At 38.6% G+C, this 23085-nt stretch overlaps 1 protein-coding gene across 3 annotated transcripts in view; it reads right to left on the bottom strand.

Annotated features, from left to right (window-relative positions):
• Nucleotides 1-23085, bottom strand: part of prkag2a (protein kinase, AMP-activated, gamma 2 non-catalytic subunit a) — an 86330-nt gene that overhangs the window by 19023 nt on the left and 44222 nt on the right. For 2 of the 3 annotated variants that reach the window (XM_060861406.1, XM_060861407.1), the window contains 4 exons: nt 20588-20799; nt 14102-14153; nt 5133-5242; nt 1461-1542 (listed from right to left, as the gene is read on the bottom strand). In XM_060861406.1, coding sequence (XP_060717389.1) covers nt 1461-1542; nt 5133-5242; nt 14102-14153; nt 20588-20799 — 456 coding nt within the window. Of the gene's footprint in view, nt 1-1460; nt 1543-5132; nt 5243-14101; nt 14154-14279; nt 14394-20587; nt 20800-23085 lie in introns of those variants that run through there. The other variant, XM_060861409.1, reaches the window with a different exon arrangement.

Genomic DNA, 23085 nt, shown 5'->3' on the forward strand with positions numbered 1-23085 from the left:
AACTTGACAGTCATGTTTGGGAAATCTACAAACTGCCACAAAGTTGGAAACATACAAGTATCTAGCAATCTGTTTGTATGCTGCAGCATTACGGTTTCCCTTCATGAGAAGTCCGGCGTGACAATGCTTCTGTGCACAAAGCAAGCTCCATATAGACATGGATTGCCAAGACCTGTATGGAAGAACTTGAGTGGCCTGCACCTCGACCTTAAACGTGGGGTGCACGATGTTTGAAAGCCAATGTTGACATTTGAAATCACCTAAACAAACACGCCCCTAACCCAAATGGGTGTCACCCCTGTATTGATAGCCCCCCCCACACATACATACGTGACCCAGGCAACTATTATGGCGGAACCTGCTGGGGCAGCTGGCCGAGGGGAGATTTTTATCAATAAATGAACTCAATGAGTAATACTATGGTAATACAACTGTGTTTTTGTAGTACTGTGTGTTGTACTATGAAAGGATTAGCGCCGACGTTCAACACCTAGAACCCGAGGCAGAGGTAACGGCAGGTATCCGCCATGTCAATGTTTCAATCGCTTTCTACTAATGTCAGACATGCACAGAACACTCTCTCCGCCACATATTGACAAGACACGCCCCTTTCTGCTCATTGGCTACACGTTTGTTTTGTTAGTTGACCCGACTCAGTTTTCTGAAGCGTTTTTCAAACATCGTGCACCCCATCTTTAACCCCACTGAGCACCTTTTGGATAAACAGGATCGTTAACTGTGTGACCCCTCGTGCTCTTTTTTAAATGTAAATTAGCACAAATCCTCACAGCCATGCTCCAACATCTAGTTGATAAACTTCCCAGAAGAGCGGACGCTCTACCAGCGAAATGTTAATGCCCAGGGTTTTAAAAAAGAATGTTCAATAATCAGGTGTTCACACTGGCATCCTTCTGGCCATACTGTGCAGAAGATACTTGACTATTTTAAAGGTTTTCTTTTGTATAAACCACAGTGTTTATTTTTGGTCCACATATACATTACACCACAAACCCTGCATAAATACATGGTCCTACAGAGTACTCCTTTGTCTCCTTAAGCTTAAACCTTACAGGTCTAGTTAAATGCTACCATAATACATAAAATATGTGGGCCAGTTGTCTCAGAACTGCATTAGGTTTCATCTGGAAACAGACTAAATCCATGTCGCTCAAGAGGACTCGTCTTAATGCGTCCTCAGCTGCCTAAACAAACCACACACTAACCCCAGTAAATAAACCAGGGTTCATTTCAACTGAAGCCTCCCTCAGATGGCAAAAGGCTTAACCAGAATTTGTGAATTATTTGCAGATGCCGGTTTTAACGTATCTTGCTTGAACTGTCTGTAAATCTGATACCTCCGAATTCAGCATGTCATCCTGACATATCCCATAATGCATTAGGGATCCAAAACCCGTGTAAAGATCGGGTGAAATCTCTCATGACAGACATCGAGTACTCACCAACAAAACTCTGCTTCTTCGTCTCCCACAACGGCGCAGCTCGAACTCCATTAGCCACCAAGGCAAAAAAAGCCTTCTTAACCTGAAACAAACAGCGAGATGAAAGTCACAAAACACTCTCAGAAATAATGATATCAAGCTGTAATATTCCTCGTCACCAGGGAAAGCATTAGTGGGACGGGTTTCATGTCCATTTTAGCCAAAAAAAAAGCCTTTAAAAAGGTATTAACGACGTGTATTAAAAGGTACACGACGTGTATTTCTTACATGAAACACACTAAAGGTACAAAACAAGCATTTGATGGTGCCACCGCAGTGATAAGGAAAGGTACTGATCGGTACTTTTTTCTGCAAGTCTGCCGATGTAGCAGTTATGTGTCCTGACAGGCAGAGAGCGCCGTATACAGCTCGAGACACCAATCTTATCTGTTCTGTGTCTATATTGGCTGACTTTATCATATCATATCATATACATCTAGAGAAACTATAGCTTAACCCTCGTTAAACCTTTGCTCACTCTAAACGCAGTGACTATTTGTGTCAAAATCTAGTGGAATCAGCACAAAGCAGCCACAGACGCAGCGTTATCGTTGCGGCTCAAGGCTGTCCTTTATAAATTACCAGAACATCTCCTCTCTCTCTTGGATCGGTGCTCACAGCGTAGTCTGAAACGATTAAACTTTAATCGAGCCACATTGAGAGGACGTAATGAGACGAGCCTCTTGGCCTCTTCTTCAGATAAATGGAAAACTCCTGGATGGAGGAGAGGGCGTGATCCATTTCTGTGCCCCTACTGCCAGCGAGCATAACACTGCAGTGAGTCACGTATTCGCTGAGCTGTCGCACTTAAAACAGTCAACACTGCGGTGCTTTTGTGGGGCGATACTAAAAAGAGCCTTGCTGTGGTCTGAGCCTGCGATCACGCCGTCAAGTCACACGTCGCTCGTCCCAAATGACATACTGTACACTATGCACTTGCCCTACACACTCGAATACCTAGTGAACATGTTTTAGATGAGTAGAATTGTCTCAAAAGGAACATGAATGATAAAGTGAAGCAAGAGCTGTTTTCCAGCTGAATGCAAATGAAATCGAAAGCACACGTGAGGCGAAGCCGCTCGTTTTGTAGGAACACGGTGCATTTTTAAAATGTTGCAAAATAGATCACAATCGTGAGACAATTTGAGATATTTCTAAGATGTCTTGTACACCGGAGACAAGATATCACTTGATTTTCAGACTCTAATCCGAAATAGTCCAGAAATAGTCCGGCTTGAAATTATTCTCGTATCCAGTGATGGTGCTCGTTAGCCCCACCCCTCTTCTGCTACATAAATAAAGATGCTAGTGTTTGGTGCATGAAGTGTCCAACATTCCACAATTCACACCTTGCACCATCTGGGTACTTGAAGTGCACTTCTTACTGCTGGAACAGTCAGTGTGAACACACTACTCACACATTTACAATACAAAATAATGGAGAACAGTGCAGATGAATGTGATTTAGATGCACCTTAAGGCTCATCTTCCAGTTTTGAATGCAAGTGTGATTTCACCATATTGCTGTCTGCAATTCAAGCATCAATGAAATGGCAGTGATGAGCTGTATGGCTCTTTGAGGATTGATTTGAAAAATTACTTACAGTGAAATATTAAAGCTACGGTTCTCTTTACTTGTCTCTTGACTTGACTAATTTCACAGATATTTTGACAGCCAGCAAACTGATACCAAATTGAACAGATTAGGATTTTATATGCACTCTTATGGCGTCTAACTGACAACAGGTCTTCCTCAGTAGGAAGAAATCATCATTTGCTGGTAATGTTGTAGGCATCTTTGCTCATGAAGAAGCCATATGGGTTTGGATTACAGGACAGTTTCTCCACGTATCCCAACATTGGAAGCTGGGGGTCTGAGAACAGGGCCAGTCGTGACACAGCACCCCTGGAGCAGTGCAGACTAGGGGCCTTGCTCAAGGGCCCAACAGTTTGGCAGTGCTGGGGCTTGAACACGATCCTCTGATCAACAACCCAGAGCATTGCCTGCTATTTACATAGTACCCTGAATAACAAAAGTTTTGTAAATCTTTGGACATTCTGGGTTTGGCCTCCAAACAGATCAGACACAAATTGCCTAGCATAACTGAACACTGAATGTTCTCTTCTGAGCATGTTAAATCCCTCAGCATTGAGTTATATAAAAACTCCAGTACCAGTTTTCACACGGTCCAAACATTTCACACGTCACCCACCTTCAGACTCCTAGGTAAGGTGCATATCATGGAACATTGAACACAACTACCTGAAAATGAAGAAGAGCAGCATTTTGTGAGCATATTTGCCTTATAAACCCTTGCTTCAGTACAGAAAGGTGCTAGTGGGAGAACACGAGGAGTGTTGGATCACTGCTCTCCTGATCTTCACAGTGACCGTCAAGGACACTGGAAGCTTAGAATGATGGCCGAAAGTCTCGATATTGAGAGGAGAGGGAAAGCAAACTGTACCTAAAATGTAGTGTCCTCTCTCATCCACATCTTGTTACGGTTCTGAGTCACACTGATAGTGTGTATGTCTTTTTATTTTTTAAAACAGAGAAGAACAGAGAATTATTTATAATAAAAGGCAAAACAGAACTTTTTTTCTGGCAAATGTAAGGTGTGTAAACAACTTATTTGTGCTGTCTAATTGAGCTTTAAGCAGTCAACACCGATACACACCAGAAATTAGCTGCATAACAAATATCAAAACACAAAGATGAGCTATTCCATCAAAACCATCTGCTTAATATTGTTTAGGTCTCCACTCCAAAAGCTTTTAGCCATTAGAGGCTTTAGCCTTTAGAGGCTCAACCTTGCCTTGTGCTTTGAATCATTGTCATGTTGGAACATCCAAGAGGATCCCATACGCAGCTTTCGTGCTGTACAATGCAAACTGGCTGCCAGTATTTTCTGATAACATGCCATTCGTTTTGCCATCAATTTTTACTAACTTCCCAGTGCCGCTGTTGCTCTAGGTGCTGTCTGGCATACTGAAGGCGAGCTTTTTTGCAGCATGGGCGCAATAACGGCTTTCTCCTGACAACTCGACCTTGCAGGTCATTTGTATTCATGTACCTCCTTATTGTGCTCCTTGAAACAACACCACTTTTTCCAGAGCAACCTGTATTGTGGGTTTTTGCATCCCGAACAATTCTTCTGGCAGTAGTGGGTGAAATCTTTCTTGGTCTACCTAAAACTCACTGACTATTTATGCACGGACACTAATTACAATGAGTCACAGGTCCCTTTAATAGCCATTTAAACCTGTGTGTTTAAAATGTGGCCAAACAGTCAAGACTATGTAAACTTTTGATCAGGGTTGTTTAGGTGATTTCGGTTATCATTAGGTTTAGAGCTGAGAGTTTAACAGTGCTGTGCTATAAACACAAATCAATAAATAGTTCTTTGAAACAGCCGTATTTTTAATCCGAGTCAATGCCTAAGCAATTCGTTCATCCCCGACAAAGACGTTTTGACTCTGTGAACTTTGTAATAGTTTCTGACTTTATGTTCCAGTTGTACTTATTTGTTTGATGAAAGAATAAACAAAAGGTTTCTGATTGACAGAATGTGAGGAAGATGAGCCAGGCAGGTCATTACTAACATGTCTGATGTGCAGTAAAAGAGCACTTACTTGTAGCGTTGTGTCAAACACCACCAGCTTGGAACTAGTGGGGACAATGTCATAGCACTTGTGGGACTTCATAAAGCGCATGTAAATATCACTTTCAGACTCTTCGACAACTGCAATAAAAAAACAGACAAATAAATTGTGTACATCAAGAGTCAAAGGGGCTGCACGTTGAAATTCATAAATAGTGTATAAATCAAGGAGGAGTAAACACAAAATTTATAAATTTATGTATTCATTAATATTTCAAATGAACTATCTAATTCCAAAAACAAATAAATTATTTTACATGATATCTACATTAGATGATTTCTTTATCATCATTATTTACCTCAGAGGATTTTTTTATCATTATTTACCTCAGAGGATTTTTTTATCATTATTTACCTCAGAGGGTTTTTTTTGGAAGTGAACAGTAACTTAAGCACTTAAATTAAGTTAGTTTAGAAAAAGTAAATTAAAGCTAAAACCTTTGCCATTCAGCAGAACACTTTATTTAAGAAAGGAAGTTATAGATTAGTGTTAAAAGCATTCAACTATTGACTGTAAGCTGCCACTGCTGGGCCCCTGAGCAGGGCCCTTAACCCCCAATTGCTCAGTTATATAAAAAGTATATGTATATAAAGTGAGAGAGAAAAGAAAAGAAAAAAGCTGCACAGCCAAGCAGTCTGAAAACGTCTGCAATTCAGCCTATCGCTGTCTGCCATCCCACTCCATCCACGCACACTGATTTCAGTTGCCTTGGCAGCTTCTACAGTAGTACTCACATTAACACTGGACCGGTTTCCTAGGACGAGTCTGTTTCTGGACGGGGCATTTTTAAGGGCTATTGAGGCATTTTCCTTCTCAGTCCAGATTAAAAAAGCTCAGGCACCTTCCAGGCGCCACTTGATTTTCTGAACAGAGTTCTGTGCCAGGAAGTGATCTTTATCTTTTGCCACATTGCCAGTTCCTGTCTTCCTGCAAGTTCTGCTAGCTCGGAACAAACGACATTTCTGCCTTTCCGAATGAAAAAGGTGGGCAAGCTTTGATTGGCAGCTTGTTGGGTTTGCAAGTGTTTCTTCTCACCTCTGTCTGAGGAGGCACGAGTTACATTTACATGATCAGGGTGGGCAAATCATTAGGCCCGAGCCCCTTGGTGAAACGTATTACATGTCCACGTTTTTCAGTATTTCTTTCATAGTTGTCTAGCCTACATGTCCACGAATAGCAGAGAAAAACTATTAACCATTGATCCCAAACAAAATCTGTTAATTCGATAAGCCTGTTTAAACAGAATACGCTACGATTCCTGCTACGTGCTGCACTAAACAAAGCGAGGATTTGTTCAGTTGTTGGCGTGAACTATATTTTCTAGGCATATTGGTCATATACAGTTAGCTGAAACAAAAGCTATTCAGTGAAAAATAAGCTGGGCAAATTACAGTACAGTGCAACATAAAGTGCTACTATATGGCACATGGTTACCTCACATTTAGCTACTTCATCAAGTACAAAAGTGGACTTTAGTCAAAATTATTTTTGTCAAAAATAAATAATGGCAAACCACACATCAATAACTCAAAAAATGAAAAAATAATACAGCTCATCATTTTCATTTATGGCATTTGGCAGATGCCCTTATACAAAGCAACGTACAACAGTGTTTTTAAGTCTTTATCGATGAATACATTAACGCTGGTTCATTAGGTCATAAACTGAGGATAGACTATCAAAGTTCTAGTTCAAGTATTTCAGGAAGATGTAGGTCTCCACCCGTCGTTTGAAGAAGAGGTCAGTGACCACGTTGGTGCCAGAACAGGAAAGAGTTTTGCCGAATACCTACATCTTCCCCTGAGAGATTGAGGGACCAGTATAGCATTGCTGGTAGATCAGAGGGAGCAAGATTCTGTGGGATAAGAGCTTTGAGGTACTGTAAGAAGGAGTTGGTCCATTTTTGGCTTTTAGGCAAGTATCAGTGTTTTGAATCCGATGCGTGAAGCTACTGGAAGACAGTAGAGAGAGCACAGCAGTGGGGTGGTATGTGGGAACTTAGCCAGGTTGAAAACAAGCTGCATTTTGGATCATTTGCAGAGGACAACTTGCGTTTATAGGTAGACCTGCCAGCAGTGAGGAACAGTAGTCCAGTCTTGAAATGACAAGAGACTGAACAAGTACCTGAGCAGCCTGGGTGGACAAAAATGGCAGAATCTTTCTGATGTTGTAGAGAAAAAACCTACATGAGCCTGTCACATTAGCAACATGCGTGGAAAAGGACAGTTGATTATCCATGGTTACCCCAAGGTTGCAAGCTGTGAAGAAAGGGAAGATCAGACCGTTGTGCAATGATATTGAATGATGAATCACTTGGGATGAACAGCAGTTCGGTTTCAACTGAGGAGCTATCATCCATAAATGATCTGTCCGAAAGACATGATGAGATCCAGGTTATCATGGAACGAAGATCTTAACCACAAAGAAGCATGGTGGTGGGAGCATCCCAAGATTGAGTCTGCTTCTCTTTAGCTGACACTGAGGCTTCAGAAGATGATCAACATTTAGGAAATGGCCCAGGTAGAGCCCAAATCTTAGTCCTTTGACCTGTGGAACGAGGAGGACTGTGCACATGAGATCTGGCGTTGTGAAAGTGAAAAACAGAGTTTAACAACATTGCAACAGTGAAAATGAATATTTGTAAAGCTTTGCTAATGTGACAAAATTCCCTCTTCATATTTAGGACAGCTCCTTGCCCACCAACTTGAACATGTTCAAGATTAGCTCATGGAATCAAAGCCAATTAACAGAGGCAGTTCCTGGCTGCTGCACTTGGGTAAACTCTTTGGGAATGCATAACACAGCCTGACTACACAAAGACTATACAGTGTCTTCATCTTCCTAACTGCTAGGGGTTGGGGGAAAAAACGATAAATCCTGAAAAACAGTAGGCTTTATAAAAGTAAAAAAACTCTACAGCTTTTTGATTCTTTTAAACAAACTGTTGCTTCATGAGATTCTTCAAACGAGACAAAACAATCGACCCAAAGGATTTAGTGCAGAAGCATGATGCTTTGGCGAACAGCCATCAAACTATTCAAAGCTAAACTGCAGAATGGTCATCTTTGTTGTTTGGTACGGAGCTTTTAAAAGCATTTGAAAAGTCTGTCCTTCAGCACTTTGAGCCTCCCTTTAACCACACATCTGTGCCAGAGCTTTTGTAAGCAGAAGTCAGATTATAAAAGTTTGAATGTTTTAAATGTGTGCCTGCCATTTGCACAATGAATTTCATTGAGAAGTCAGAGTGTATTGTCCTGTCAAGCTAAAAACTGAAAAGCTTTTCCGTTTCAATGGCCAATGCTTTTTACAGGTTGGGGCTCATCTGCTAATCCTCATCTCCACCAATCCCCAGATAAACCCTTAAGACTGGATGTATTGTGATGAACACGGTTCAGTCAGTAACATAGTCTCTGGACTGTATAAACTGCATGATACTATTACAATTTTCCTTCCTTTAAAATAACACGATGAGCAAAGTAATCACCCAGAACCGGTATACAAATAAGACGACGGGAAAACTAACTCGATTTCTAGAGGGAATAATAATATTGCCAGCTGTGCGGTCAGGAAATGTCACAAAAAGTCTTCTGGGGGGGAAAAAAAAACAATCCAAAAAATAACAGCACATTTTGATATATTTGTTTTACAAATCTGTTTTCTAAGGTTCATGTGCCTGACATCACTGCACGGTGTGAAATGAATGAACTAAACAACAGCAATGTATTTAATCACTAATTCTAATGATTTAAAGATGTCGAGGTATTATTTGTGTAGTAACAGCATTTAGCTCAGGAGTTATTGACTCAGGGAAACTCCAATCTGTGAATATGCGCCAACTTCCCGCTCTTTCAGTTCTCTCCAGCACTGGAAAGCTGATCCTATATGAACACGTCCTACTTCTTGCCTTATCGTAAGCCTTTCTTCGCTTTCTTTCTGTTTTTATGCTCCATGTTAATGTTAAAACAACTTTCTGCTAATGTCACACATGCGCACTGAACACTCTCTCCGCCCATATTGACAAGACCTGCCCCTTTCTGCTCATTGGCTACACGTATGTTTTGATTTTAGTTTTGTTTGTCGCCCCGACTCGGTTTTCTGAAGCCTTTCCCACACAACGGAGACCCTACCTTTAATCTTTATGTCAAAGTTTTTTTTCACTTTCCAAGAATCCAAAAGAACCGCTTTTTCCATTTTTGACTAAACTTTTCAGCATACATACACTAAATGTGCAAGAGTATGCAGAGGATAGAGTTAGGTGGAAACAGGTGATTCGCTGTGGGGACCCCTAACGGGAAAAGCCGAAAATAGAAGAAGATACACAAACTAAATTTAAGTCAAACATACACCGATTTATTTTTCTATTAATTGACTCAAAACGCTCAATTTTTATTGTTGAACTCAAGTCAAGAGCGCATTAGATCAAGGAAAATGACGGGGCTTCCGGAATAATGTGTGTTAATATGACAGAGGTCGAATACCTGTGCAGATCGTTGCTCATGTTCATTCGACTCATCTGACGGTTTACTAAGGAAAAAAATTCAGCATATTCAGCTCTTTCAGCATATTCTGAGTGATAACTCATTCGCAGAGCGCTCCAGGGCCAGATTACAGAAGTTATACGCTCTGTAAAGCTCTTCTCTTACCCCATGACACCGTGGATCAGTGAGCCGCTTCTTTAACGTGGATGCCGTGTCTGCACTTGCAGAACACTGAGGCTGACTAGTGCTTTATCATTCAGTTCATCCTGTTAGCACAGAGATGGTCATGATAGATCATTTAAGCATCCTCATCCAAAATAGCCACTGGGGAAGTCGTCTTTTAAATGAAAAAATATTTCTCTCTCGTAAAACATGATCTACAATGAAAATTCAGTTTTCTTCTGATTCAGTGGCTCAAGGCGTAAAAATCTGGCCCGATTAGCTGCATCTCGCCGATCTATTCTTGAGCTCTTCCTCAATCTCTAGAAGAAGTGCAACCCCAGTGTTTGTTCTAATCCTTCTGTACAGAATCAGACATTTCAGCATTTCTCTTTCTTCTCTTCGCTGGATGAGATTCATGAGAAAAAGCCCTGGAAAACTTAATGACGATGTTTTGCACTAATCATGGTTCTTTCTCACAAAGACTAAAGCACTGCCACAACTGACTGAACTGCTCATCTTCATTAGTGCAGGCCTGCAAACCCTTTATGTCTTCTTCTCAACAGGAAGCAAGCAAAAGCACCGCACCATTAAGTCACACTGTAATGGAAAAAAAATCGTTTTCTGTAAGGAAACATTTCACAAAATAAGTAATGTTTTATTAATCCATTGGCCCGCTGATAGTATCCTAAGTCTGTGACCTAGTGAACTTGTTAATGTATTTATTGATATAGACTTCAAGACACTTCTGTACGTCACTCTGGATAAGGACGTCTGCCGACAGTAATAAATGTAAACGTAAGCATTTTTCCCTGAGTACAAGTAATTTTTTTTCCATTATCACAAATATCCATATTGACACCGAAATGACTATTAATAGTAATCAATCAGGGGAATCGTGGATTGTTTGCTCGAGCCTGGCATGGTTGCTGCTGCTTGCACTGAATTCCTTGTGCTACGTTACGTGTTTAAGATCATATGTATAACAGTTGTAATGCTAAACAGCATGATAGCAGCCTATCTCAGTGTGCGAAGCTGTATCAGAAAGGCTGGTCAATAAAAAAAAAAGTAATGTATCGTACTGTCTGTACCTGAAATCAAGAAAGAAGCGAGTAGAAAGAAATAATGCTTGTCTTAGTGCTCGCTGAACTGAAGCGCTCTCAGGCGCTAGAGCTTCTCGTTTCCTTTGTGCATTCCTTCCCTATTGTCTGTACAATAGACAGCACCTTACGAATTTTCTTAAATAGCTTTCAGCAATCCAACATGGCTGGTATAGTCACAAATATACAAAATCCTCATTGCTGCAGTGGCACTTGGGACTTATATACAGTTTGGAACTGAACAAGGAGTGCAACAGAGCATGCGCTGAACTAAACAGTCCAAAAACTCACTCCGTTCAAAATCTGTCATATCATCAATCGACAGAATCAGGAGCAGAGCTATTTGTTGCCATGGAAATGCCATAATTACGGTAATTTAGGAGCTCTGTGTGTTGTACAGTCGGTGACGCGATTTGCAAAAGGAGCGCACAACAGAATAGACGAGCATGGAAAGTTACGTTTAAACAAACTAATCAAATAAAAGCTTCTGCTTTGGGAAAATATAAATAGTAAATAAAAATCAATCAATCTCAGTGTACATGTGTAGTGAGCAGGCTTTTCGCACCTGACACACCTACATGTTAATTAATGTTAAGAAATTATTTTGGGCAGCGGGACCAAGAAGGTCTACTGAACTGTACAGATATATTTAAAAAAAAAAAAAAAAAAAAAAAAAAATCAGGTAAGTTTAATAATAGATCCAATCATTAAAAGGTGGGGTCTCCGTTGTTTGAGAAACGCTTCAGAAAACTAGTCGGGACGACAAACACAAAAATCGAAACAAACGTGTAGCCAATGAGCAGAAAGGGGCGGGTCTTGTCAATATGGGCGGAGAGAGTGTTCAGTGCGCATGTGTGACATTAGCAGAAAGTGATTTTAACATTGACATGGAGGATAAAAACAGAAAGAAAGCGAAGAAAGGCAGGAAGTAGGATCCGTGTTAATATAGGATCAGCTTTCCAGCGCTGGAAATAACTGAAGAAGAGGGAAGTTGGCCGCATATTCACAGATTGGAGTTTCCCCCCCCGAGTCAATAACTCCTGAACAACTCGCTGTTTTGCTAGTAACAGCGTTTAGCTCAGGCGTTTTTGACTCGGGAAACTCCAATCTGTGAATATGCGGCCAACTTCCCTCTCATTCAGTTATTTCCAGACACCGAGGCGCTTTTTTCCTTCTCGATAGGTGAGTAACGTTGGTTTTGCTTTGTTTCACAGAACTAATATATGCCGTCCTTTGCATGATTATGCTTGTGTCATTTTTGCTTGTTTGTTTATCTGCAATCGTATTATTCTTCCCTTCAGCTATGATAGACACATTTCTTTCCATTAGTTGCCTGGGTTACACATGGATGTGTGGGCGGAGCTATCAATACAGGGGTGGGACCCATTTGGGTTAGGGACGTGTTTGTTTTGGTGATTTCAAATGTCAACATTGGCTTTCAAACAAAGGAGACCCCACCTTTAATTAAAGAGAGGTTATCATTCCCGAGACCAGACGTTACTGTTTACAAAGTATACATCTGGAAGCAACCAGCAGTTAGCAAGTTTAGGATCACGTCTTTCATGACTTTTCTCATGGTACTATTACAGCGTAAAGAGTAGCTATCAAGACAAATTTAATGATTAACTGCCAGATTAAAAATCTGCTTTCAAGAACTGAATTAGCGCGCCTTTTATCACAAAAGACGTTGGGAAAAATACACGAAAAACTCTCTCACCCCTGCTCCAGTGTTTAAGCAAATGTTTCAGCAAAGTACACAAAAATAAATGGGACTCACCCTCGCATTTATTAAACGAAAATTTAAAAACATGTCTTCTTAGCCTTGATTTCTCACTCATAACAGTCATTTTTATTAAAAGGTTTATAGAACTTATTCCCATAAAAACTTTTATTTACTCACAAATTGCTTAGCTATCCAGAACCATGACACTATAACATTTCAGATTTTATTTATTATTTTGATTTTTTCCACTAGCCTACATCCAGAACATCTGTTCAGTAACAGGCTTGTCAGGCAGACACACCTCTTGAAATTGAAGAAAAAATATCCAGGACTCTCAAGGAACATGTCTACTCAAAAGCAACCCCTTTGCACAAACTGTCTCACATTTCAGTCGATTGCTGTTTTGCACAATTACTTTAAAATACCTCATGTAACTGCTGCATTAATACTAATGTGTTCATTCCAGTATTTCTGCACAGGAAATATTGTTGAACATACAGTATTTACACTGGTCGGCGTTGTTTGAGTTTATTGTCTTTCGTTAACGGTCTTGGTATTTTTAGTATGTCCTTTGCCCTGCACCGCCTGTCTTGTCTTTTGCCCTGCACCGCCTGTCTTGTCTTTTGCCCTGCACCGCCTGTCTTTTTGTCTTGTCCTGCACTGTTTGCACCAGGTTGCACAGTTGCACTTTATGTATCTAGGACTAACTTACTAAGTCCTTAGCTCTGTCTTTGTTTTATGTAGCACCAAGTCCTGGAGAAACGCTGTCTCATTTCACTGTGTACTGCAACAGCTATATATGGCTGAAATGACAATAAAAGCTTCTTGACTTGACTTGATTTTAACAGCTTCCCCCTTTACACAAACACTACCTGAACAGTCATGTCTGAAAGCTCTGTGTGCACTGTTTGTTTAGTTAGGATTATTTGCATGTCTAGGTGTATGTATATGACAACTATTTGTTTAACCAGAAATTTGCCAAAGCTTTATACTTTAAGGCAAAACAACATTAGCGTTGGGGTATCCTGGTATCCTGGGTTTAGGGAATTCCTTAAACTGACAGTGACGCAATCCAAAACACTAGTAATCATCAGAGTAATGTGTTCTCTCAGATATACAACAGTAGCTCTGTTCTTATCAAATGCATTAGTGTTTTATTCACACACAAGCTATATTACTTATTTAATGATAATGATATGGCATTCTGCCAGAGATGCATGAAGCCAAGTGATGTGACAAGGGATAAAATCTGCATCGCCAGCTTATGGTGCATGAACTAACATAGTACTGTATACCACTATAAATACACAAGGCTCACTGCTTTGCACTGCTTTAAGGACATAAATAGATGAGGACCAATGCAACATGGCACGCGCTGAGACGCGTGCTAAGTAAACGGCGTCGGCACCGAAAATACTCATTCATTTAAGCGCTAATAAAAAACAATAACCACGTAAGGTTCAGGTTTAAAATGCTTACCTTCATCTTCGAGATCAAGTTTCTCCAGCATGCCTTCAGACAGACCGCGAACCTGTGGGCGAAAAAAGAAGGAGGACCCGGTGAAGAAACGGGTTTAGTGCACGCGCCTGTCACTGAATCCGCCTTCGGTTAGCACAAGAAAACGTGTACACAGTCAGCTATTTATGCATTTTATTACGCGATTGTTCAGTCCCCCTGCGCAGATACACTTCCCCTTGTTCTGGAGTAGGCTCGCTTTGCTCGTGTTCTCGTGCGTTTAAAGTGAATCATCATCACCGACCCCCCTTTATCCGTATTAAAATGGACTATTCCAGTTTGATGCAGTAGTTGGAGCGAACTATTGGCTTGTTCATGGGGGTGAAATTATCCCAGGTTTCTCTGATTCTCAAACGCTGTTAAAAGGCAGTAATGCATATTTATAAAGCTGGTTAAAAAAAAATAAATAAAAAATTCTAGTTCTCAGAACTATTTGCAAAATCTTCAAAATAAATAGTTACCACAAACTAATTGTTTAACATGCTAATCCGTTAGCTAGTTTCCACAGAGATCTCAGTGAGATGTCAATAAAACACCTGGCGTTTAACTTTGGGGTTTCTAATTCAAGATAATTTTAATAAGTACAATACATGTCAAAGTTACAGAACAGGTAGATAAAGCTGCAGTTATTAATAGTTATGCTATGTAATATTAATGTATTGTGCTAACAATTGACGTAACAGCTATCAGCTGCCAAAACACTGCTGTCACTTATCTTTTAGCTTCATTATTACTTGATAAATGTTTAAACATTTGCCGTACTGTGTATCTTCTTTGTCATTAAAGGTAATTTAAAAACTGTTTCCTTTCTACCAGCTTTGTAAGGATGTTCTACCAGTTTAATCAACTCATCTGTCTTGGTAATTGGTAGCTGGTATGAGCAGATGGTTAGAGACTAGATGAGCAGATGGATAGAGACTAGATGGATAGAGACTAGATGAGCAGATGGATAGAGACTAGATGGATAGAGACTAGATGGATAGAGACTAGATGGATAGAGACTAGATGAGCAGATGGATAGAGACTAGATGGATAGAGACTAGATGGATAGAGACTAGATGAGCAGATGGATAGAGACTAGATGAGCAGATGGATAGAGACTAGATGGATAGAGACTAGATGAGCAGATGGATAGAGATGGATAGAGACTAGATGAGCAGATGGATAGAGACTAGATGAGCAAATGGATAGAGACTAGATGAGCAGATGGATAGAGACTAGATGAGCAGATGGATAGAGACTAGATGGATAGAGGCTAGATGAGCAGATGGATAGAGACTAGATGAGTAGATGGATAGAGACTAGATGAGTAGATGAATAGAGACTAGATGGATGGATAGAGACTAGATGGATAGAGATTAGATGAGTAGATGGATAGAGAATAGATGAGTAGATGGATAGAGACTAGATGAGTAGATGAATATAGACTTGATGAGTAGATGATTAGAGAATAGATGAGTAGATGATTAGAGACTAGATGGATGGATAGAGACTAGATGGATAGAGATTAGATGAGTAGATGAATAGAGACTAGATGAGTAGATGGATAGAGACTAGATGAGTAGATGGATAGAGACTAGATGAGTAGATGGATAGAGACTAGATGAGTAGATGGATAGAGACTAGATGAGTAGATGGATAGAGACTAGATGAGTAGATGGATAGAGAATAGATGAGTAGATTGATAGAGACTAGATGAGTAGATGGATAGAGAATAGATGAGTAGATGGATAGAGAATAGATGAGTAGATGGATAGAGACTAGATGAGTAGATGGATAGAGAATAGATGAGTAGATGAATAGAGAATAGATGAGTAGATGGATAGAGAATAGATGAGTAGATGGATAGAGAATAGATGAGTAGATGGATAGAGAATAGATGAGTAGATTGATAGAGACTAGATGAGTAGATGGATAGAGAATAGATGAGTAGATTGATAGAGACTAGATGAGTAGATGGATAGAGAATAGATGAGTAGATTGATAGAGACTAGATGAGTAGATGGATAGAGAATAGATGAGTAGATTGATAGAGACTAGATGAGTAGATGGATAGAGAATAGATTAGTAGATTGATAGAGACTAGATGAGTAGATGGATAGAGAATAGATGAGTAGATTGATAGAGACTAGATGAGTAGATGGATAGAGACTAGATGAGTAGATGGATAGAGACTAGATGAGTAAATGGATAGAGAATAGATGAGTAGATTGATAGAGACTAGATGAGTAGATGGATTTTCCAGCAGGTAAAACTCCTCACAGAATAAAATAGAGTAATAATGTTCAAAGATAACTTGATTTGCAATATAGCCCTGCAACAAACCCGTCTCATTTAAGATAAACATAGTTCACAAAGGAGCAAAAGTGGCTCTCAAAAAGTAAAATTCTTTTGGGTATTGGGGAAAAAAGTCACTTAAGTCATTCATTTGTTAGTTTTTAACATCAAATATTCATCATTGAGGCATTTGTATACTGCAATGAATCATTAATAAAGTATGATGCTCATAATCAGCCTTAATCAGGCTTTACAAAAGTTAAGAGAGATACACAGGACAATGTGCAACAGAAATGGAGCAACATATGAAATTTGCACATAAATTAAGATTAGTTTCTAGAGTATGTGCATATGTAGCATGTCTCTTATCTAAATGACGGTACTGACTACCCAAGTTTCCAAAATGGAACTTGGCCTATTTTTATTCTTGATAAGGTCCACATGAAGTTAAAAACAGAAGGCTAGTTAAAACAGTACTTCAGTTTATTATGCTAGATTAAGATTTATGCAAATAATATTAGCAAGACAGAATGACACGGTCGCTTGTGTGTCACATAAAGGACTAATTATAGATTTACAAGTGCAGAACAAGCTTACAATAAAATGAGGTAGTAAATAAAAGGGACGGAACTAAACGCTACAGTTCTGGATGGAATGACTTAATGTCTTCAGATGTGGTATTTCTCCAAAACCTCACTTATTTTAGAACTCAGTTGTCACATGTTTGGTGGTACTGTCTTGCACAAGTATCGTGTAAAGGAAAATATGAAGTTAGGGCCAATGGCAACCATGCTCAGTGAATGGAGCTTGTTAGGATCTGTAACTGTGAGTCAGTGTAACCTCGGTTCCCATATGCTCTTCCCAGCTCTGGGACAAGAGAGTATGACAAATAACAAGTTTGTTGAATGACTAATTTATTTATCAAATCCACTAACCACAGGGCAATGACAAATGTCAGATCTTGAATTTTTATTTTCACAGCCAAGTACTATTAAATACAATAGCCAAGTACTATTGGGCTCTGCTTATTTTCACAGGTTGTTATACATATTACAGTTGGCAGCTAATTTGCAAGCAAAACTCAGAGAAGCCAAAAACCCTAAAGTGATTTTCTTTAAATGATATTAGAGTACATTTACATTTTCTTTCCTATTTGTGGCATATTCAACTCAATGATGTGTGTCTGTACTCAAAATAACTCGACAAATACTAACAGACTCCATGGTTATTATACTCATTTTATATTTATATATAATTCAGAGTATCAAATAATGTGTTTAATGCAAAATATCATTTTAACCAAATCATTCTTTTACCATAGCTAATGCTTTGTTCACCATGTGCTTTAATAAAAATGTGTTAGCAGGTTATTTTGGGTATTTTATTTAATTTTTATTTCTAAAATATAGTAGATAAGTGGTGTACATATTTATGCAACCGGGTAAGAGTTTTCCTTTTCTTTTTTTGTTCTAAAATGTTTCTAATTTTACATGCTTTTTGTTGGTATATCATATTAAAGGTGGGAAAAGATTATTTATCTTGGTCTCTTTCTTTTTTAACATCATGAAAACCTGATTACACTTTTATTAATTAAAGAATTAAGAGTGATGATTTGATGAAAATGGATTTTTTTAATGAATGTTGCCAAATTGTTGTTGTATAAGTGGAATAAAACACGGTGCTTTGTTTTCTGGAAGTGAATGAGTTTACGGTTGTAAAGGCATCACATCACTGTTGAATACTTTCCTCTAACACTACACCTAGTCCACTGATGTGAATTTTACTCCTTTACAATAATTATGAAATTCTATTTCCTTATAAAACACATTTATTACATGAGCTTACTTTTCATTTTATTTATTTACATTCATTTACTATGAACCTCTTTTTGGTTCCCCTTAAAACACGATTATTTCTTCCGCATTTGAAATAATGAAATAAAAAAAAAAATTCATTCCTCTTTTGTCTTAATCTACATTTCTGATTTTGTTTTTGTTCTTGTCTCCTTGTGTTATGCCCTATGTCTACTGGCCTGAAATGTAAAGTGTCCTTGATTTGTGGAACGGCGCTATATAAATAATATTTTTTATAATTCTATTTTTATCGTGATTAATTAATTTCAAGGAACATGTTATGCCTAGATCTGACCCAGAGCTATGTTGGTCAAGGCGATGACATCTCCTGAGAGCAGACCTGGATCCCTGCTTAAATTATGAAGCAGGAGGAATGAACAACAGCATCTCACATGGTGTCCTCTTTATTGATTTTTGCCTGAGAATGTGATAAATGACCACAGGCCTGAGGCTTAAGAAACATCCACCCACAGTGCAGCAGTGTAACATATAACAAGCTACAGCTATTTCCCTACAGATTTCCTTTGATAACCAGAAACAGTATAAAATTCCTTGCAAAAGACATGTGATGGCATAGAAGTCTGTGGGAATAGTAAAGAAAATTCTACAATATGAAGATGTATTGTGTTAAAATTGCTTAAGCAAAATGTAAAATGTGATAGATTCAGAAACCAGATTATGGGATAATAGGGTTTTTTTTTATCCCCCTGACAAATCAATTCATAAAAAACTGTAGAAAAAATACCCTTAACAAATCCATTTCAAAATATTTAATCTGTTTAATATGAAATAGTTATTTCACTCATATTTCAACTATTAGCACAGTTTAAAACGTGGTTTATTAATAAATCTTTGTATGTAAAATAGTATTTAGAGTTCATGACTATGAAACAGTGCTATTGGATTGTGGTAAGTGGTTATTTTCATACTGTTTCACACTTTTATCCATTTTTTCATTATCACATTATTAGCAATTTTATTGAGTGAGGCAATGACCCTTCCTGTAAATATTCTGGTCGCATAAAGTAACTATCATCTCTAAAGTTCCAGCCAGAGGTGGCAAAAGTACACAGATCCTTTACTCAAGTAGAAGTACAGATACTCGTTTTTTAAAAGACTCCAGTAAAAGTTGAAGTAGTGACTACACGCTTTTACTCAAGTTAAAGTAAAGAAGTATGGGCTCTGACATGTACTTAAGTAAAAAGTCGCTGTTACTACTACCTGTTTAGTGTCATGCTGGTAACTGGACGTCATGTTTTATATATATATATATATATATATATATATATATATATGTATATATATATATATACACACACACACATATAATTTTGGAGTGTGCTGATGGATATTTGTGTTCATCAGCCACAAGAGTGTTACGAAAGGCAGGCACTGATGTAGGTGAGGTAGGGTGGAGTCAGCGTTCACATTCATCCCAAAAGTGTTCAGTAGGGATGAGATCAGAAAACAACCACATATAGCAGGAAAGGTCAGGTGACCCAATACTTTTGGAGATATAAATGTATACCAAGTGTATCACCAAGGCCATATCCCAAACTGTAGGGAGATTCCAGCTCTGTCCTTGAAAACAACTCAAAATTATTGTGATGTTTTACATTAAATTAAGCACTTCTTGTTTTTTGGGTTGACACAATTCGCAACGCATTCGCCAGGAATCCTTTTTGACACCGATTATTTCCAACATCTCCCTCATATATGGCCATGGGTGTTCAGGAATGTCCTCGTTGATAGTTATTTTAACATCGGTGACTCCCTCTGAATTAACATTGGCCATTCCTTTTGTAGGCGTGCTGCTCATTGTTAGCTCCGCTACCCTTAGTCTATGTCCGATAGCCAGTAAATAATACACCAGTCACATGGTGAAAAAGCCGCACAATGATAGGATGATAGGCTGGAAACAGCGCTCAATGAGAAGAAATAATACTAAAAGTAACGAGTCTGTTTTGAAAATGTAAGAAGTAAAAAGTACAGATATTTGTGTAAAAATGTAATGAGTAAAAGTAAAAAGTTGTCCGAAAAATAAATAGTGGAGTAAAGTACTGATACCTGAAAAATTTACTTAAGTACAGTAACGAAGTATTTTTACTCCATTACTTCCCACCTCTGGTGCCAGCAAAGGTAAACAGCTAGAACAGGTTGAATTAATGCACGCCATGCTGATCTGTGGTGTATTTTCTTGTGTCCGCAGCACCGCATGATGAAAGATTCTCATTATATCATTAGCCCTGAACTTTAAACAAAACTAAACACCTCGATATAAACTTGGCAAATATGCAGATAAACATCGTGGAGCACTCACCATGCTTGAGGTAGTGACAGGTGCAGAGAAAGCGGTGAGAGGTGGCTTGGCTGAGGGCATGCTGAAGTGCTGGCCCGTGTCTGGGGGAGAAGACAGTGAGCGCAACCGTTCCTCCTGATGCATAGGAAGATCGCGGTTTTCCTCCAGAGGAAATGGTGGTGAGGGTTTGGTCAGTTGTGTAGGAGTGGTGGGCGGTGAAGAGATCCCAGATGCTGTTTGGAAAGAAAAAGAGTGATAATGCTGGCTTATAAATAGATAAAATTATATAGGCTGTACAACCCCAGGCTTCTTCCCTTTATCTATATCACCTAAAACTATTTCTGTAATACATAACCAGCATAAAACAGCATATGTAAAATATACTAGTAATTTTGCTCACACTAGACTAGGTTTCATGTGAGCTAGCGGTTTACCTAGAAGCAATAACAATAAAACTTTAAACACGTTAACTCATGTATTTGTATGTTTGCTAAATATAAGAATTAAACATAGGTCTATGGCATGAAACAATCACAATGCATTTGATTCAAGTATTTTGAATTCAGGCTTCAGGTCAATATGGTTTAACTATGTAACACTTCTTTAACCCTAATAAACAAGTACACTGGTGTTCCATTCCCCCGGTGGCATGGAAATTGATACTTTTTCAATCTGTATGAACAAATGAATGATTTTATCACCTCAAGTCTGATATAAAATTAGTTAGGACACGGTTGGATTTCATTGGGAGATGTTTTCACCTCTTTTGGGAAAAACCTTACAAAGATTTTAGTGGTTGCAAATAACGTCTTCAGGTTTTAGATGCTTAAGAACAAGCACATTAGAGAGGTATCTTAGAGAGCAGAAATGGGATTAAAAGAATTTATTTTTAAGATATAGACATATAGACATTTGGGTGAAAAAAAAGAAACATTTTGGGGAGTTCTTGGATCTTTTTTTATAAATATATTGTCCCTAGAAGGCTAGATTAAAACAGAAATACCTAAACTGAAAAACTACAAATACCAGACATTAACTAAACTAGCCATTGAGTAAAAAAAAAAAAAAAAAAAAAAAAAAAATTTAAATGTGCACATTTTCCACAGTGATGTACACTGATTCAGCCAGGGGTCAGGAGATATTTTGGTCAACATTGGATTCTCTTCATGTCTATGTTTAAAAATGTTACAGCATTATTTGTCCGAATGAATGTAGCCTTATATTCCAAGATTAATGAGTTTCTGATTGCTTTATTTGATTTAGAAATAATTTTTAATTATTCATGAAATTTGCTTTATGCTCCACTGAATTTGTCCATTAGCTCACATTAAACTCAGTCAAATATATACATCTGATTACTTACAGTACAGCATCTTTAAAATAATTCTAAACTATAATAACTGTATTAGTCATTTTTTGTCTCAATTTCAAAATAATCCTTAGCAAGTACAAATTTAGTACATGGACATTATAAGATACTAAAATTAACTGATTGGTTTAATTAAACCTGAATTGATGTTTAATTTAAACCTAACTAAGAAAAAATAACAGTTGGACTTTAAATCATGTCAACAACAAGTTAAATAAAAACGTCTTCTGTGCTGCATTAAGTACCTAAAGAATTATTGCACACGTAAATAATGAGCTTAACTATAAACATTAAAAAATATAAATGTGTTAAAGGACAGGGTTCCCAGGATGGAAGAAGTAATAATATTGTACAGTGTATGTGCTCAATTAACTTACATTACAATAAAAAAATTAAGTAAAAGTATTATTTTGTAAGGGATGTAATCATATGCTCTATTGTTACTCGACAAGACATTTACATATGACCTCTCTGTCTAAAGCTTCTGCAACGTCACTGTCAATGTTGAAAGGTTGCCCATACTGGACACTGACATCTCCTTCCTGATCCCACTGTACTGTATGCTGAACCCATGCCAGGAAAGTGGCCTGAGAAGCATGCCTCCCTGTTTAACAGCTCCATTACAGACACAAAGCAGACAGCATGTACAGCTCACCATCTTTATCACACTTATTTCACAAGTCAACAGATCCAAAATCCAGCAGGATTCACACTGCCTTTCCCTCCACCCACTAATAAAGTAAGTTCAAAGGAGAATAAGGAGGAGAAGGAGCATCAATATATTTCTACACCTCATTCAACATAACAGGCCAACAAAGTAACATACAAGTTCAAGTTCAAGACTGTGCAAAAGTGGTAAAAGATAAGGCTGAGGGATATTTTATACATTCATTCATTCATTTTCTACCGCTTATCCGAACTACCTCGGGTCACAGGGAGCCTGTGCCTATCAGGCATCATCGGACATCAAGGCAGGATACACCCTGGACGGAGTGCCAACCCATCGCAGGGCGCACACACACACTCTCATTCACTCACGCAATCACACACTACGGACAATTTTCCAGAGATGCCAATCAACCTACCATGCATGTCTTTGGACCGGGGGAGGAAACCGGAGTACCCGGAGGAAACCCCCGAGGCACGGGGA

This window comes from Tachysurus vachellii, chromosome 25 (genome assembly GCF_030014155.1).
Source record: "Tachysurus vachellii isolate PV-2020 chromosome 25, HZAU_Pvac_v1, whole genome shotgun sequence".
Classification (NCBI taxonomy): Eukaryota; Metazoa; Chordata; class Actinopteri; order Siluriformes; family Bagridae; genus Tachysurus; species Tachysurus vachellii.